Below are 16,958 nucleotides of genomic sequence, written 5' to 3' on the forward strand. Positions count from 1 at the left end.
TTTTGCATCTTCAAAAATTAGATGTGTTGTGTTAATGAAATAGTAAAAGTTCCATTGATGTCCATTTCCACTTCTGGGTTATAACATTATAAAACTGAAACATTCAACAGGGTAAATAATTTTGTGAGGTGCTGCCAGCCATATCTGTAACACAATCTGTAACAAAATCTTGATTTCTAATGTTGTCTTTTCAAGGTTTGAAATGTGCTCAGTTTTAAATAAATGACTAGAAAATGTTTAAACATAACGCATTATATAGTCTCCTGTATATAGTAACGTGTGACTGACAGGTGGTTCTTGATGCTCAGGTGGGCCCTGTTAGATTGAATGTTTAAACAATGAATAGCTGAATGTCTGCTCTGGTTTGTCCTGGGTTTCGCCGGTGAAGACTGCATTTGATGTTTAAAAAAAATAAATAAAAAAGTTAAACCAGCATAAAGACCAGAGAGCTGTCTATGGGAGAAAAGCAAGCCATTTTGAAGCTAAGAAAAGTGGGAAAAGCGATCAGAGCCGTTGCACGAGCATTGGGCATAGCCAATACTGCAATCTGAACATTCTATACTTAAAAGCATTTCTTACCTTCCATATTTTGTATGCATGGAGACTGCTTCTACGTAATCATATGAATATTGGAAGATAAGATGTACGTTAGGGAAACTACCTTTTTTTAACTAAACGAATGGACTTTAATGAAATACATTATCCAACTTCAGGTCGATTTATAGACTCTAAAATTTGCTGGGTTAAAAAATAACCAAATTTGGTCCAATAGGGACTAGCCCTACATGAGTTATTTTAACCCAGTAAGTTTGGGTTTACAGCAAGTTGGTTTTTTAAGCAAATCTGTAGGTAAAAGTGACTACATTGCTGGGCTGTAGACATGTTATTGTTATTGTTGCAATGTGCACACCACACTGGAGCTATTTCTCATGAGGTTTCAGGCTATGCCTCTTCTCTCCAAAATACACCTAGTGTGAAGGCAGCCCTACTTGAATAAAACATGATAAATCTATAGCATATCTGTTTACATTTTGAAATCATAAGCTATCAATATCAAAAGCAGGATTAGAATCTACTTGACTCCAGTGCTAGCTGATAATCAGAGCTAATGGTACAGAGAAAATATAATTTCATTTTTAACTAGCTAGAAGTAACACTGATAGTTACGTAGCAACCCAAAATTAGCTAACTTAATTAGTTATCTACAAATATAGTTAAAATTAACCAAAAAATAAATTAGTTGTATTTTTTTTTGTTGTTTTTTTTTTACAAAAAGTCAATTTCAAGCATAATTTCCTCTCAAATATCTAGCAGAGCTAGCGTACTTTTTGATAGCAGGCTTATATCAGCTATCAAGCCACACTACATGTTAAAAAATATTATTGCCTACATAATGTCTACAGAAATATGATTCAAATTGTTCAACTGAATTATAATTATAAATTAGGTTAAATATGAACAAAAACATGCATTTGCTACAGAAGCAGCTTATTTCTTTTACTTCAGACCTTTTCTGGCTGCCGATCTGTCTCGACAGATGCAAGTGGAAAATTCCAGAAAATGAATTTTGACGCAAAGTGTCTCTTCCGTTTCAGGTCCACATCCCCAGACCAGCATGTTGACTCACCCATCATCATCGCACCTACCTGACCCAACAAGCTAAACCCAGCAATTGAGTTGCAGAAATAACCTATTGTAGGCTTGGTGTAATATTAAAGGGGCAGTTTGTAATATTCACTGCTGCCTGTGCGGTGAATTGTAATTGCGATGAATACGCTGGCAAGCCCTCCACTTCCATCACTCCGCTCTGCTGAAACTACCAATGCCTTGTGGTGTGAAAAAGTGCCGAGGCTAAGATCATTTCTGGGTCAGAAAAATTTAAAACAGAAGCTAGACATGAAGAAACTACAGAGATCTATTGCACGGCAATATTGTAGATCACAGTTTTTCAATTTCATCATTGAAATTATATTCTTACTATAGATCCTGAAACATTTTAAACTTTACAAACTACACCTTTAAAGTTCTAAAAATGTGCTGTACTTCACAAGTGTATGATCACACTGAACAAATCTCTAGCTGAGCATACTTGTTAAATTGAATCTCTCTATAATTATAAAGAAAATGAATATTAATTCCAAAACCACAATCAAGCTAATTAAATTGTCCAGTATATTAGCACCTACACATACACCTTACTTTATATTTGTGTATATTGTGAATTTCTCTCTGGGATTAATAAAGTGATCTATCTATATTTACATGTACCACATATCATGATTATAGGCCTGTGTGGATAAATATATGATTGCAGGAGTTCATAGAAAAAGAACGTTGTGTAAGAAAAGCAGACAGCAAGGTGCTACAGGGGGTAGTGTTGCCTCCTCACAGCTCCAGGTTCCCCGATTCGATCATGATTACTGTCTGTGCGGAGTTTCACATGTTCTCGCTGTGTCTGTGTGGGTTTCCTCTGGGTTCTCCGGTTTCCTCCCACCTTCCACAAACATGCCAGTAGGTGGACTGGTTATGCTAAATTGCCCATAAGTGTGAATAAGAGTGTGTGTGTGTGTGTGTGTGTGTGCCCTGTGACAGACTGGTGTCCCATCCAGGGTGTACTTCCCACCTCACATGCAGTGTTCCTGGGATAGACTCCGGATCCACCGCATCCTGACTCGGATAAAGTGTTTACTGAAGATGAATGAATGCATGCAGAGAAAAGAACAGAAACTTGCTCATGCTGTGTTAATTTACAGCCATGTGAGCAATATTTTATTTGATTTATTTATATTATTTTGTTTATTCATCTATTTTATTACCGACATCGGCTTAAGAAAAATGATAAGCTGTAGAAACACTGCAAAAATGACTTCTTAGCAAGTGAAAATATAATAGCCAAATGTATCGAGTATTTCCTATTATAAAATTACAATATAACAAATATAAGATTATTAAACCCATTTCCATGCATTTGTACTATTTTTGAAAGTCTTGTTCTGTTCAGATAATTTTACTAAATTACTATTTAGCATTTATCTCTAGAAAAAAGCAGTGATCTGCCAAGAGAGTAAGACAGTTTAAAGCTTGATATTAGTCACGTGGTAAGAAGTCATTTTCTGCAGTGTTCAAATCTTTTTACACCCTGGTTTTAAAATGTACACTTCAGAATGCATCTGCAAATGTGTGAACATCAAGTTCAAAATCTTACCAGTTCTAACAAATCTAACAGCTAATTCATTTCTGTAAAGATAAAACAGTCTAAATGTGTAGAATGCTGGGAAGGATCTGTGTGACCAGATGGGGGCAGCTCGAGATTGTACAATAATCCAACAAACCTGTTCAACCTTCAGCACAAAGGAAATCAGAGCAGCTTTCACATTCCTTCTGGTTTTATAAGCATCCAGTCTTAACACAGTTTTATTTCTAATAATAATAATAATAATAATAATAATAATAATAATAATAATAATTTTCTCATAATGGGCGCATTTTAAAACATTTTCTTTTTTGATTTAAAAAAAATTTAAAATAACAACAACAACAACAACAACAACAATAATAATAATAATAATAATAATAATAATAATAATTTTTCTCATAATGGGCACATTTTAAACATTTCTGATTTAAACAAAAAAATAAATAAATAATTAAAAACAAACAAACAAACAAAAATAATAATAATAATAATAATAATAATAATAATAATAATAATAATAATAATAATTTTTCTCATAATGGGCGCATTTTAAAACATTTTCTTTTTTGATTTAAACAAAAAATATATACAAAAATGAATAAAAATAATAACAACAACAATAAGAAGAACAATTTTTCTCATAATGTTCGCATTTTAAAACATTTTCTTTTTTTATTTTAACTAATAATAATAATAATAATAATAATAATAATAATAATAATTTGTCTCTTCTATCAGTCGTGTTTAATGAGTAATGATTAATATTAGCCTCTTCAGGGGATCATTTATCCATAAACGACTTTGCATACTGATTATATATTTGAATATGCTAATTACGTCGCTGCGTCACTTTCCAACGTTTATTACAAGGGTTGTACGTGGGGCGGGGTTTGGGCGGAGTGGGCGGAGTCAGACGCAGAGGCACTTCCGCACACTGTAATCTAATCCGTTTGACATCTAAAAATGGGCCTTCAGAGCGCCGCGTCCATCCCGCATCTCCCAGTTCCTGCCCGGAGACGCGGATAAAGCCCAGGAGCTTTAAACCCGTGGATCATCAGCTTTTATTCTGGATCTGCGGTGTGAGCAGTTTTGCAGGGTTTTTGTTGTTTGTTTGTTTGTTTGTTTGGGGTTTTTTTGTGCATCCGCAGGCTGTTTGTGTATAATAATTCACCTGGCAGCTGGATTATCCGCAAAAACATCCCACATCGCCATCCGGATTGCTGCTTTGTCACCTCGCATGCTGTGTGGCTGTGTTTTGCTGTGGGCTCGGTGTGATCCTGCTGCTCTGGACAGGCAGAGCTCTCTTAGCTGAACTTAGTTGTCCAGGCTAGCCGTGTGCTGTGGGCTAGCTAGCAGATTGTGCACGCGCTGACTTCATTTCCAGCACAGTGCCCTTTTCCGGCTCCATTCCAAAGAGATCGGAGGCAAAGCGTCGATATTTTCACCCCTACCCCATAATCACGAAGCTAACAACAAACAAACAAAGGATTTGGGTTCAGTTTCACGTGCAGAAGAAAGAAACAGCAAGAAAACTGACATGATGTTTCCACAAGCCAGGCACTCGGTAAGTGTGCGGTTATTGTACCATTTTAGCATTTCAACATCTCGCTTTCTTTCCTGACCACGATCACAGGAGCTGGATCTTTTCATAGATGCATGCATTTACATGGTTTTGTCTAGGTTTGGATGCATTAGCTGGATTTTTTTTAATGCAGATGTGCATTTTGCTTAGCTCTGTGCAAAACTGGAGTATCCATCCAGCCCTCCATCCATCCATCCATTATGTGCATCCATTGTAGTGGAGTGGTATAACAGGTGTGTAGTGTTGAAGAAGCCTGTGTAATTTGGCTTTTCTCCTAAAATTGTTGCAGAAAGGCTCACTTATTGGGAATAATGCACTAGTGCACCTTCACATGTGAACATAAGGCAAGTTCAGTGTATATTAATAAAAAAAAATCCATAAAGAATCTTGAACATAATCTTATCTTGTTGCATGGAGAGTATTGCATGGGTTCTCCACATTCATTCATCTTCATCTCTTCATCCTGGTCATCTCTTAATCCTGGAGGTTAGATTGCAGGAATGCTGGGCGTGAAGTGGGAATACACCCTGAACAGGATGCCGGTCCATTACAAGGCACCATTCACACACATTCGAACACTCATTCACAATTTAGTGTAGTTCATCTACTGGCATGTTTCTGGAAGATGGAAAGAAACCAGAGAACCCAGAAGAAACCTGCATTGGAGGCTGGAAAAAACTTAACGCTTAATCACTTACGCCTGGTTTTACTAATGAGCTGAAGCATAGAAAAGTAATAACGCTGGCGGAAAAGCTATAAATAAACCCAAAACCAAACACTTGTGCATTTAAGAGCAGGAAGTGAGTACCTGAAGCTTCATTTGCTTTGTCTGCAGGTTAGTCTGAGAAGCAGTGTTAGCTCTAACCATATCACAGGTGATTAAAAAAAATAAGAATAAAAAAGCCAGTGATAATTGTGTATAATAACCTGTCATTTATCAGATTTTTCCGAGCTTATATATAATAAAATTGATGTTGTAGACTGGCATTTTGTTCCACGAAGGCTTAATGGTGGTCCAGTGAAGCAATGAAGCCACTTCATTTTTGTTTTGGACAGACAAAGATGCTGTTTAAAGGCTGAAAAGGTCAAGTGTGCTTCCCTTTTTTTTTCTTACACAGCTTTTCATGCTTCTTTTCCGTCAGTGAAGCTCCCTCACGCAGCACCGTGTTCTTTAATGAGTCCCCTGATGTTGGTTTGCTTGGTGTTGAGCTCTCTTGGGGTCTCCAGCCTGCAACACAGACGGAGCTTTGTATACAAACACAAGGTCATTAAAGAGACTCGTAATTAATGAGGGAATTGGCCCGAGCTGCACCTGCAAAGCACGGTTCATCTCAGGCCACCCAAGTTATGCCGGGGAATTTCATTTGCATTTTAAATTCGCTCCGGCTTTCAGGAGAGGGTTTTTCTTTCCCAAGTAGTAATAAATTGTCCTCCTGAATTCACTTTGTCCTGAGGTTCTGAAAGAATCTGCCATACTGAGTTCAGTTTTCAAGATAAGTGTCTGTGCTGTATTATGTTACATTTTTACATAAAAGCACACGCCTTTATTCAAAGCAGCTTTCCAGGCACGATCCGATCCAAACTTGGAGCCTTGAAAAGAGCTTTTATCCTTTATACAGATCCAAGTGCCACAAGATTTACGCATATTAACCAGAAACCAGTGCAGAATAGTAGCAGATAATACGTTATGTCTAGGAAAAGAAGACTATTTGAATGGAAGTTATTTTTTAACATGTTTGTCAAATAATGTTTTGTCTTGTGTCTTATGTTCTATATTTTGGTTGCCTGGAAACGTAATTGACCGGGTGCAAAAGTGGTAGCTAACGTAACATAATAATGTATTGCAAGGCGCTTAGTTAAGTGCATTAGTACAGATGAAGAGATCACATGATCATGTGGCAAATTGTGTTTGTACCCTGGACAAAAAGCATAGCATGTTTATTATGGTTAACAATGATATCTTTTTTTCTCAATTTTCGTACCACTTTTTTGAACTGCTGCTCATGCTGCATCACAAGGCAGTGTAACAGACTTGGAGGATTGCACTGTCTGCCCTCTTCCTCATACATGCCCATGATTGGCTAGTGTCGCTGTGATTGACAGGGGAGAGAGAGTATGCCATTGCTCCTATCAGAGTGCACGGCCAGTTTTGGTTTTTTGGATGGGTGTGGCATTGTCGGTACTCAAACTCGCAATCTTTTGATGATAGGGTGAACACTTTTCTGTTGTTCCACACAAGAGCCCTGGTTATATAACAGTTTTGCGTAGTTCTTTGCAACATACCTGCATGTTCCTGATTCTGCAAAGATCGTCTGTCATCCGTGCGTACCAATTATTCCACCTTGGTGATGTGTGTGGTGCGGCAGGTGGTGGGATTCGTAATGAGCAGCTTGTGCTAATAGTTACACCATTGAGGTGTTTCACACCTCTGTGAAAGCTATTTTTACACAAAAGAAGTATAAAGCAGGAGAGTTTTTACTTTTCTGGTTGGTGAACCTACTTATCTGCTGGGCAACAACAAATAAAACAAAAACTAATATCCGGGAAATGAAACGTGCTTGTCCCGGGTGCTGAGCTACTAATTTGTCCACTCTCACTGGCTATCATTGGCTAGTTATTCCCTCACCAGCCTCCCTTATTTACTCTTTCTTTTAAGCTAATAAGACAAAAAACACAGTTTGTTGCATTATGGGAAAACTAGAAAGAGTGTGACTTGTTCAGCATAATATCATATAGATCATTTCATATAAAATAATATGTACAATCTAAGAAAATAATGGATTTGAGCAATAATTCTGTATTGTGTGTGTTTGACTCACAGTGTGATTGTAGACTTATTTGCAGTAAGATAATGTATGGAACCTTAAACCGAGAGATTACAGGTCTAAATACTTTGATTGAACAAAATTCTCACAGTTTTCATTGTTATATCATTCCAAGCTAAATATGATCGGAAAACCTACTTCATTAAAAGGATCTAATATCTTTCTTTACTGTGCATACTTTCCACATCACAAAATCTGTAATTCTGCTGTACAGCCAGCTTAAATATCTGTCCCGACTTCACGATTGAACCACAAGATTTTCAAATCTGCCTTGGATCCAGGATTAGGATGAACGGATGGAATGGAAACACTGTTGAATCTTGACCTTCCGGGACTCGACTGGCTTTGTAGATCAGAGGAGGGAGAATGTGGATTCAGTCTGGCTGAATCTTCACTCCAGAGGTTAGCCAAAGGCCTTGTGAGGCTGATGGGTAAATTGTTAAGCTTCAAGCAGGCTGTTGAAAGGCCTCCGCTCGAGAGGATTTGCTGTTCCTGTTTCCTGCCCAGTCCTGCCCGGGGTTGCTTCCTGTGTAAACAGATAATGCGAAAGAGATCGGCCTGCTTCGTGTTTGAAAGGCTACTGAGGACGTATCTGATTCCTCAACAATTCTGGCCTATCTGACTAAATCTATAAACTGATGCAAGTTTTGGGCTCTAGTCAGGGGAACTAGCTAGCACCATGGGCGCGCGCACACACACACACACACACATTGTATATATATATATATTTGTTGATATGTTGCTGGATTTTCTGTTTAGTTGTTGTGAACTTAAGCCAGAAAATCATGCACAGCAGTGCTTAATTCCGCATTTGGTAAATCTTTTATCACCCATATTTTGATTACAGCAAAATTCTTCCCTAGAATCTAACAATATCTTCACTGACAAATTATTTACTGCCTGAGTAATGAATAAAATGTGCTCTCTAAAATGCATTACTGCAATCTGCATTCATTTCAGTACGCGATCATTATAAGAGGCTGAAGCAATATCTTATGCAGAAATGATCTGCTGTAATGATGATTATAGTGAAATTGTCAGTTCTGCTGGTGTTTACTGCATATAGCTGGTTGTGATAAAGGAGGTGACTTGAGCTATGGTGATGAGCCTGCTGTGATCAAGAGGTCACATCTTCATGTTTCTCTTTTATAGCTGCCTGTGACACTGATGTCTGTGTAGACGAATGTTCTGAAGTCTATGTGCATCATTTAGAGGGAAGACGGATTACTACAGGCACCGTGAAGGCGAAAAAAGATGCATATTTGGAGGCCTGGATAGCTTCATCATGGATTTTGTGTCATTTATAGTATTGCGAGTAGTATTCCCATCTAGAGCATTACGAATCAGAAACACTGGATCTGGACACAGGGGAAAAAAAAATTTAAATTTGGTAAAATACCTCCTTGGCCAAAACTCGAACCAGAATTCAGGGCCGTCTAGACTGAAATGACAAATAAATAAATAAATAAATAGATAGATATAGATATAGATATAGATGTATATATATTATTATTATCATTATTAATTTGTTTTTGTTGCATAAATTGTAAGGATTTTCTTTTTATGTTTTGAGAACAGAAATATGTTCATTAAAAATATGAATTAATGCTTTAAAAAAGGTGTAGAACAGTGTTCTGAGCAACTTGTTTTACACGGAGAGTAAACAAGCTTTCTGCATATTTACATTATGAATGTAGAATGTAATTATATGCATTAATTTGGGAATTCTATGGAATTCTATTCTTTATAACAGACATATTAAGAGAATCCTTTTCGGTCTTCAGTTTTTTACCTTATGTATGGACTTTCCTGTGTCAGTGATTGTGTCCCACCTAGGCATACCTATAGCTGCACAATCATATTTTGGTTGTGATCACATGTTTTGGCTTCCACAATTATATTGAATCATATCAAATATCAAATACTGCATTTGGCTTGAGGTCGTAATGCCTCGGAGTTCAGCAAGTGACGTCAAATCAATGTGGCTGCTCACAGCATAAGCAATAAACGAAGTAGCACTTTGAGTTAAGGGGCGATCACACCAGACTATCAGCATGCGAAATTTCTTCGGAGACTGCTGCAAATATGGGCGGCAACTGGATATGACATCATGCGCCAAGTCGTAGTTTGTTTTTTTTTTAATCCACACATTATGGATTCCGACATGCTTTCACTGTTGTTTTTGCGACAGCGATGATAGTGTCTGCAAAGGAGAAGGCTGTGGGTTTATATTCTTTTAAAGCTGCGTTGTATAAAATGGGATGGTGTAACACTGCTATAACCAGCGCTTCCTCCATGTTGGATTTTCTGTAGAGCTCATGCTGTGACGTGTCGATTTTCTGTTGGTCACGCGTCTTCACTTGATAGGAATTCGCAGGTCAGAGTCCACCAAACTTGAACTTTGGAATGCAGTGAAAGTATCATTCTCATGCATATGAATGGAAGTCAGTGGAATGAAAGGTGTAGTGTGACCGCCCATTTATGTTATCTATGCTAGTGTTTGCTTTAGATCAATCAGAATATTCGCTTGTTAAATCTACAACACTGATAATACAGTTCGCTGTTTTGGGGTCGAAAATGTAAATCACTCGTCACAACACCAAAGACGTGCATGGAGGTGTCCATGTTTTTGTTCTACTTTAAGGCACGGTGGTTAAAAACGACGTTGTCGAGGGCTCCTTCCGAGGAAAGTCAAATGCCTCGTTAAACATGGCAGGGTGTGCTGATGTAGTAAAATAGTCCATGATGGGGTGGTGTGATGTGATGTGGCTGATGCCTCCTGCTTTTACGTTACAATGTATTACCTTTAACAACAAAGAAAAAACCACTACTTTCTTCTTCAGTGTGTATTTTCTATCCCTGATTTTTTTCTTACGTAAAGGCAAGTGCTTGTGTTTAAATGCGGTGATCAAGACGCTAGTGAAAAACGCATTTCAGACTCAAGAAAAATCTGGCAACCCTGGAGCCATGAGCTACACACAAATGATTTGCGTAATCTGAATACAGCTCAGACTTGAGCAGCTGCAGAACCCAACTCTGAATATGTGTAACTTTCCCCATGTAAATATTTACATCTCTTTTGGACTTAAATCGCCGTCTCCGAATACGACTCTGAGTGCGCAACAGTTTACCTTCGTCCAGGTGATAACAGATAACAGTTTTGTCCCATTTTTATTCATTGAGTAGAACATTATTATATTTTGTCATATATTTTGAGTAGAAGAGTGAATAGTTTTATCATTTTGTGGTAAGTTTTTTTTTTTTTTTTTTTTTTTTTTTTTTTTTTTTTTTTGTCATCAACAAAACACTCACTGTGTATCGGTGTATTGTATGGATATCTTCAAGGATCCCAATCCAGTATTTTTGGCTATTTTTTTTCCACCTTTTAATCTATCGATCATAAAGCATACGCAAAGGTTTTTGTAAATCATTCATAAAGTGTAGCTTCAGTGTTGCAACAGGATGAGAGATGGAAGATGGAAGGAGACATGTGGAGAGGAAAGACTATGTGCAATCACACACCTACACTCACATCAATGTGCGTAAACACACACGCACACACACTTACACCTATCCAGCTGTGTGCAAAAAGCTTCATCGACTGTAGCGCTCAGCCTACACACATTTATCCCCCTCCCTCCAGCTGTTTTTCTTCATCATACCTCCTCAGCATGTACACTGAGGGGGTTTTGCTTGCTCTTTTGTCTTTCCAAGACATACACAAGCACACGACACAGTCTCACACACACACACACACACACACAAACACACACACACAGCCGAGGCTCATTACTCTGGGTGTGTAGGGGGAGTGTGTGTGTGTGTGTGTGTGTGTGTTGTAGGGGGAGGGCTGAGGGCAGTGCCGGAGGACATTATTAAGGCTGGTTGAATTAACACTGCTGCCCTGTGACCGTACTACAAAACCCCCAGCAGGATGGGAGGTTAATCCCCCGCGGTCCCCATCAGCACTAAACAAACACACACACACACACACACACACACACACACACACACACACACACACACACACGCACACACACACGCACACACACAAACTGAGACACATGCAGACCTCCCATTTCTCCTCTCCCCCTCCCTTCCTTTCACTCTTCCTCCTTATGTATTCACAGAACAAAATGACAAACGGCAGGGAGCTGTATTTCTGTATTTTGAAATCTCAGTGCACATGTCTGCTCCTTAAAACGGTTAACATTATCAAAGCAGAGAGGTCCTCTATTTTTGACTGAATTATGGCACGATTGTTTCTAAAACCCTAGCGAACCCTATTCAGCATGGCATTCATTTAAGTGATTACTTCTTGGAAACGGAGGTGAATGATGACTTAATTACTAGCTAAAATCCGTGGAAAATATCATTTCCACAGTAGAGCTGCATGCACACTCAGATAAAATGCACCTGTACCTGTAGTGTGTATCTTTAACCTGGAACAGTGCATGTAGTGTACCTTTTAAAGTATTATTCTAAAAGAAAATTAAAGGCGTGGTCCTTAAGGTCCAATTATGTACGTTAAATCGTTTATTTAAGCGTAAACTACATTCACATTACCGTGTGAAAGATAACCAGTAAAGCTGCAAAAGCTTGAGTTTAGCACCCCAGTGACAAGGTACAGTTTATTTATTTATTTATTTTTTCTGGGAGTGTGATAAAGGCTAAAATGAGTGTGTTTTTGTGTGTGTGAGGCATTAAAATCGCAATTATTCAGCGATTATTTTAAAATAAGAAAAAAAAACACCATTGACATTCTTCACAACTTAGTGCGTTTACACACACTGGGCTTGTTTGTGGGAGGGGCTCATAATCTCAATGCTTTCACGCTGAAGACTTCTTCTGACTCATGGACCATTTGTGCAATTTCATACATCACACACACAGGTTTGCAAAATGCTTTTCTTTCCTGTTTTTTTTTTTTTTTTGCCAGTACTCTGAGTGCAAGCACTCGTTCCACAAAATACAGTGAGCAAAATACAGTTGTCCATCCTGCAAAAGTCTGATATTTATACATCAGTAACCGTAATAACTCTTTTTCCAGCATCATGAAAGTAGAAACAGGAAGTAACCTGACGTGTTGAACCAATCCTGTTACACACAGCTGATGCAGACCGTGAGAGGAACAGAGATTGGTTCTCTGATCTGCTCCCAGACTCGAAAACATCTTTCTCACTTCACCAAACCTACTGAACTCTGGACGCATATGAAGAAAAAACAATCAAGTGTGAAAACAACCTTTAAAAAAGGAACTTGCTGACTCGGGGGCTGTTTACACGTTTTCAGTCAAAAACGGGAAACATTTTATGTGTTTTGCCTGTTTGTTTACACGACAACGGCGTTTTGGGGACTGAAGTTTTTGAAAACGCTGCCGTTATCGTCTCCATGTAAACACCCAATACGGGAATCTTTGAAAACGGTGACGTCATGCGCGTGCGTAGTACATGTTAGGTATGTAGACATGCGCAGTACGTGTCTATTGTAAAGGCAAGCGCGAACAAACATACACAACAATGGCGGAGTACATGGTAGTGTTGCTGCTGCTCAAGAGTTTGCTGTCTGTGTGGTGATTTTAGTGTTTACTAACAAGGTGACAGCGCCAACTACTGGCCCGGAATACGTAATACAGCGTTTTTGGCCGTTATCGCGGATATGTGTAAACGCAAATCGTTTTGAACACGTTGTCGTGTATACGTGAAACTTTTTGAAAACGCACGAGAAAAACTTTTCCGTTTTTGACTACATCGTTGTCGTGTAAACGTAGCCTCAGATTGACTCACGTAGCAATGTCAGTATATGACAATGTCAGTGTCAGGTATTGGGAGATACTCAGAGCTTTGGTATTGAATTTTTTATTTATTTATTTATTTTTTTAATGGGATTGGTGTAAACTCTAATATCGCTTTAAAGCTTATGTCTGTGTTCATATGAAAATATCTGATCTGGCATTTCAGACAGGCATCGGCCCTGATACCAGTACGCTATTTTTCAGCATTCAACTCAATAAAAGTCGTCAAAAAACATCCGAGAATCCACAAAAACCAGAAATGCAAATATATTAAAAGATACAGTATCCAAAATTACGCTGGCATGTTTTCAAAAAGATCAGCTTCCATGGACAGGAGAAAAGGGAAGTGAGATAAAAAATTAGCACTTAATGATGATGAACACTTAATTAACAAAACCACAACTTAAGGGCAGTGAGTCTTTGGCTAGCCTTCTCCTTCTTCTTCTTGTCTTCTTCATCTTCGTCTTCTTCTTTGTCGTCTTCTTCACCTTCTTCTTTGCCTCTTTCTTCACCTGCTTCCTCACCTCCTTCTTCACTACCTTCTTATTCGCCCTCTTCACCTTTTTCTTTGTTGCCTCCTTCCTCGCCTCCTTCTTCACCTTTTTCTTCTTCTCCTTCTTCATTGCCTTCTTCTTCACTCTCTTCACCTTTGTCTTTGCCTCCTTCTTCTCCTCCTTCACCTTTTTCTTTGTTGCCTCCTTCTTCACCTTTTTCTTCTCCTCCTTCTTCGCCTTTTTCTTTTTCGCATTCTTCTTCACCTCTTCCTTCGCCCTCTTCTACGCCTCCTTCTTCACCTTTTTCGTCGTGTTTTTTGTCATCGTCTTCTTTGCTTTCTTCTTCGCCATCTTGTTCTGTTTTTTAGTGTGCTTTACATCCTTTTTGTTGTCTTCGCGCCCTATTTGATAAACTCTGCTAGCATCAAACGTATGTCTCACTGTGATTAGAGACATTTGTGTCTTTAATCAGTGTCACTTTTTGATTGCAAGGTGATTATTGGTCCTGGTCTGCAGTGCTAGTAGTACAGAGAGCGTCTGTTGGAAAGTTATGTGAAACATCAGGAGTGTGTTAGAGCTGTAGTGAAGAACACACTCTCCTTCACAGAGTTCTGTTATACTGTATATTGAAAGTGATGAATGATTGGCCGGTGGGATGTGAACTGATATGAAGTGCGTCCTGCAGTGTTTTATTCTTCTTATACCACAGGAATCAGCGACTACATGTATTACTTAATGAACAGCTACTTAATGTCCGTCTTTTGATTCGTTGCCGTGGATCTGATGGAACATCTGCGAGACAAGTTAGTCGCTATTATCAGTTACGTCATAGCAGCTATGAACATTAAACTCGTTCCCTCACCAGCCTCTCTTTTTAATCCTCCATCTTGAATATATAAGATGTAAAAACACAGCATGTCATGTTACTGAGAAAAGAAACTGGAATCAGAAAAGAAAAGAAAAGAGCCCAAAAATCATATGGCGGAAAATTTACTGATGTTACAAAGCACTGACACTGGAGACTCCTTCCATAAATGTTAAAAAAACATCTTGAAACTTCCCCACATCAATGATAACAGGTGTTTCTTTGTTAAATAACACATTTTTAAACCCATTTATTATTAGTCTCAGTTTATGTGGAGTGTCCACTATACACGTCCCCGTACAAGTGGTTACCATGGAAACGATAATGTATTAGAATGAGCACATTAATAGAAACCTGTGATTCGAATTGAAGCAGGCATTATTGTCAGAGCTGCTGTAATTTAAAAAAAATGAATCAACACCTTCCAGCCAATCAGATTTGAGAATTCAGCAGCGCTGTGCTATAATTTTGGATAATGTGTCAGATCAGAAATGAGCAAATCCGATGCTTAAGTGTCCATAGCACTTAATAAAACTCCTCCACTGTCACACTGACGTCAGCGTTTGGGGTTTCTTTGGTTTCATGCATTAAAAAAATTACGCAAATCTATATCTCACTTGTTTAAAGCAAACTCGTTGAAATTCATGTTTTTATGCAGGAACTCCTCTGGCAAGCGTGAAAGCTTTCCCACCTCTCTCTATCTCACACACACACACACGCACGCACACACACACACACACACACAGGGGTTTTTTCCACACTGAAAAGGTTTGAGTACCGTAGCTTGCTCTGTACACAGTCCTGCCAATGTTTTTGTGAACACACACACACACACACACACCACAAGCAATAATTGCACTGAGATCAGTCATCCTGTCAAAGCATGGTGTGCACACACACATGCACACTGCGTTCAAATAGAGTAATTACTCAAAGATTTCCTCCCATAAAAGTGTGTCTCCCCTCCCTTCTCTTTTCTGACACACACACACACACACACACACACACACACACACATACATACACACAGTGCCCTTATTTGATGAAACAAAGGAGTCCTCAAGAACATGGAGGTGTGTGTGTGTGTGTGTGTGTGTGTGTGTGTTTGTGTGTGTGTGTGTATGCTTGACACACAGTGCAGCAGCAGATGTCTGGGTCACTCAGGCCAAAGCCCTTCATTAGCATGAGAAAAGGGCCTGCAGGAAAACAGCAATCTCGATCTCTCCATCTCTTTCTCTTTCACATTTAAGCTCTCTCCATCCTTCATTCAGTCTCTTACTTTCTTTCTGGCAATTCCCCCCTCTCTCTCTCTCTCTCTCTCTCTCTCTCTCCCTCATCTCATTCTTTTCTGTTCATTTCTTTGAAGCAGGAGTGTGTGGGGGTCACAGGTGAGGCTGATGATTTTTTGCAGCACGGTGCTCTAATTGATTTCTAATGGTAGGAGAGCAGGAGTGGGATTACTGAGGGCTTCAGCAGAGTCCCCTAGCAACACACACACACACACACACACACACACACACACACACACACCTCTTCTCTTGCTTCCCGCTTATAAGACCACCAACCATCTATAAGAAAGTTATGAATTAATTCAGTTTAATTCTTCTTCACATTTCTGTTAGGGAGGAAACATTGTCCCCAGTATTACACTTTCTCATCATTTTTCTTTTTTTATCATCAATATTTTGGCTTAAACCAAATCCAAAATTCAGAGCCAAAATCAGAAATGGAAAAAAAAAAAAAACTTGTGTGTGTCCATAATAAGTCTGTCAGAACAAATTTCTACTATTAGAATCCATCCATCCATCCATCCATTTTCTGTACCACTTATCCTACACAGAGTTACAGGTAGCCTGGGGACACGGGGACACCCTGGACAGGGTGCGAACCCATCGCAGGGCACAATCACGCACATTCACTCACTAGCGACAATTTAGAGATGCTAGTCAGCCTACAGCACATGTCTTTGGACTGGAGGAGGAAACCAGAGTACCCAGAGGAAACCCCCAAAGCACAGGAAGAGCATGACAACTCCATACACACAGGGTGGAGGCGGCAATCCAACCCCCAGCCCTGGAGGCGCGAGGCAAACGTGCTAACCGCTAAGCTACCGTGCTAGCGACGTGATACAGATGCACAGTGTCGCAGTGTCACTGTGGCAGTATAACATTGTAGGCTCATTAATATTCAAATGTATATTTA

At 39.0% G+C, this 16,958-nt stretch overlaps 2 protein-coding genes across 3 annotated transcripts in view; one reads left to right on the forward strand and one right to left on the reverse strand.

Moving 5' to 3' along the window:
* Positions 1 to 4,090: 4,090 nt before the first annotated feature.
* Positions 4,091 to 16,958, forward strand: part of chico — a 29,625-nt gene continuing 16,757 nt past the window's right edge. The window contains exon 1 of one of the 2 annotated variants that reach the window (XM_034314782.2): positions 4,091 to 4,760. In XM_034314782.2, the coding sequence (XP_034170673.1) occupies positions 4,734 to 4,760 (27 nt within the window). In that variant the 5' untranslated portion in view covers positions 4,091 to 4,733. The remainder of the gene's footprint in view (positions 4,761 to 16,958) is intronic. The other variant, XM_034314783.2, reaches the window with a different exon arrangement.
* LOC128317138 (nucleolar protein 58-like) lies at positions 10,912 to 15,539 on the reverse strand. The gene is made up of 2 exons (XM_053227579.1): positions 14,192 to 15,539; positions 10,912 to 14,104 (listed from the first exon to the last, which is right to left on the reverse strand). The coding sequence occupies exons 1-2, from the start codon at positions 14,345 to 14,347 to the stop codon at positions 13,781 to 13,783; spliced, it is 480 nt and encodes a 159-aa protein (XP_053083554.1). The 5' UTR covers positions 14,348 to 15,539; the 3' UTR covers positions 10,912 to 13,780.

The sequence above is a fragment of the Pangasianodon hypophthalmus genome, chromosome 21 (assembly GCF_027358585.1).
Source record: "Pangasianodon hypophthalmus isolate fPanHyp1 chromosome 21, fPanHyp1.pri, whole genome shotgun sequence".
Lineage (NCBI taxonomy): Eukaryota > Metazoa > Chordata > Actinopteri > Siluriformes > Pangasiidae > Pangasianodon > Pangasianodon hypophthalmus.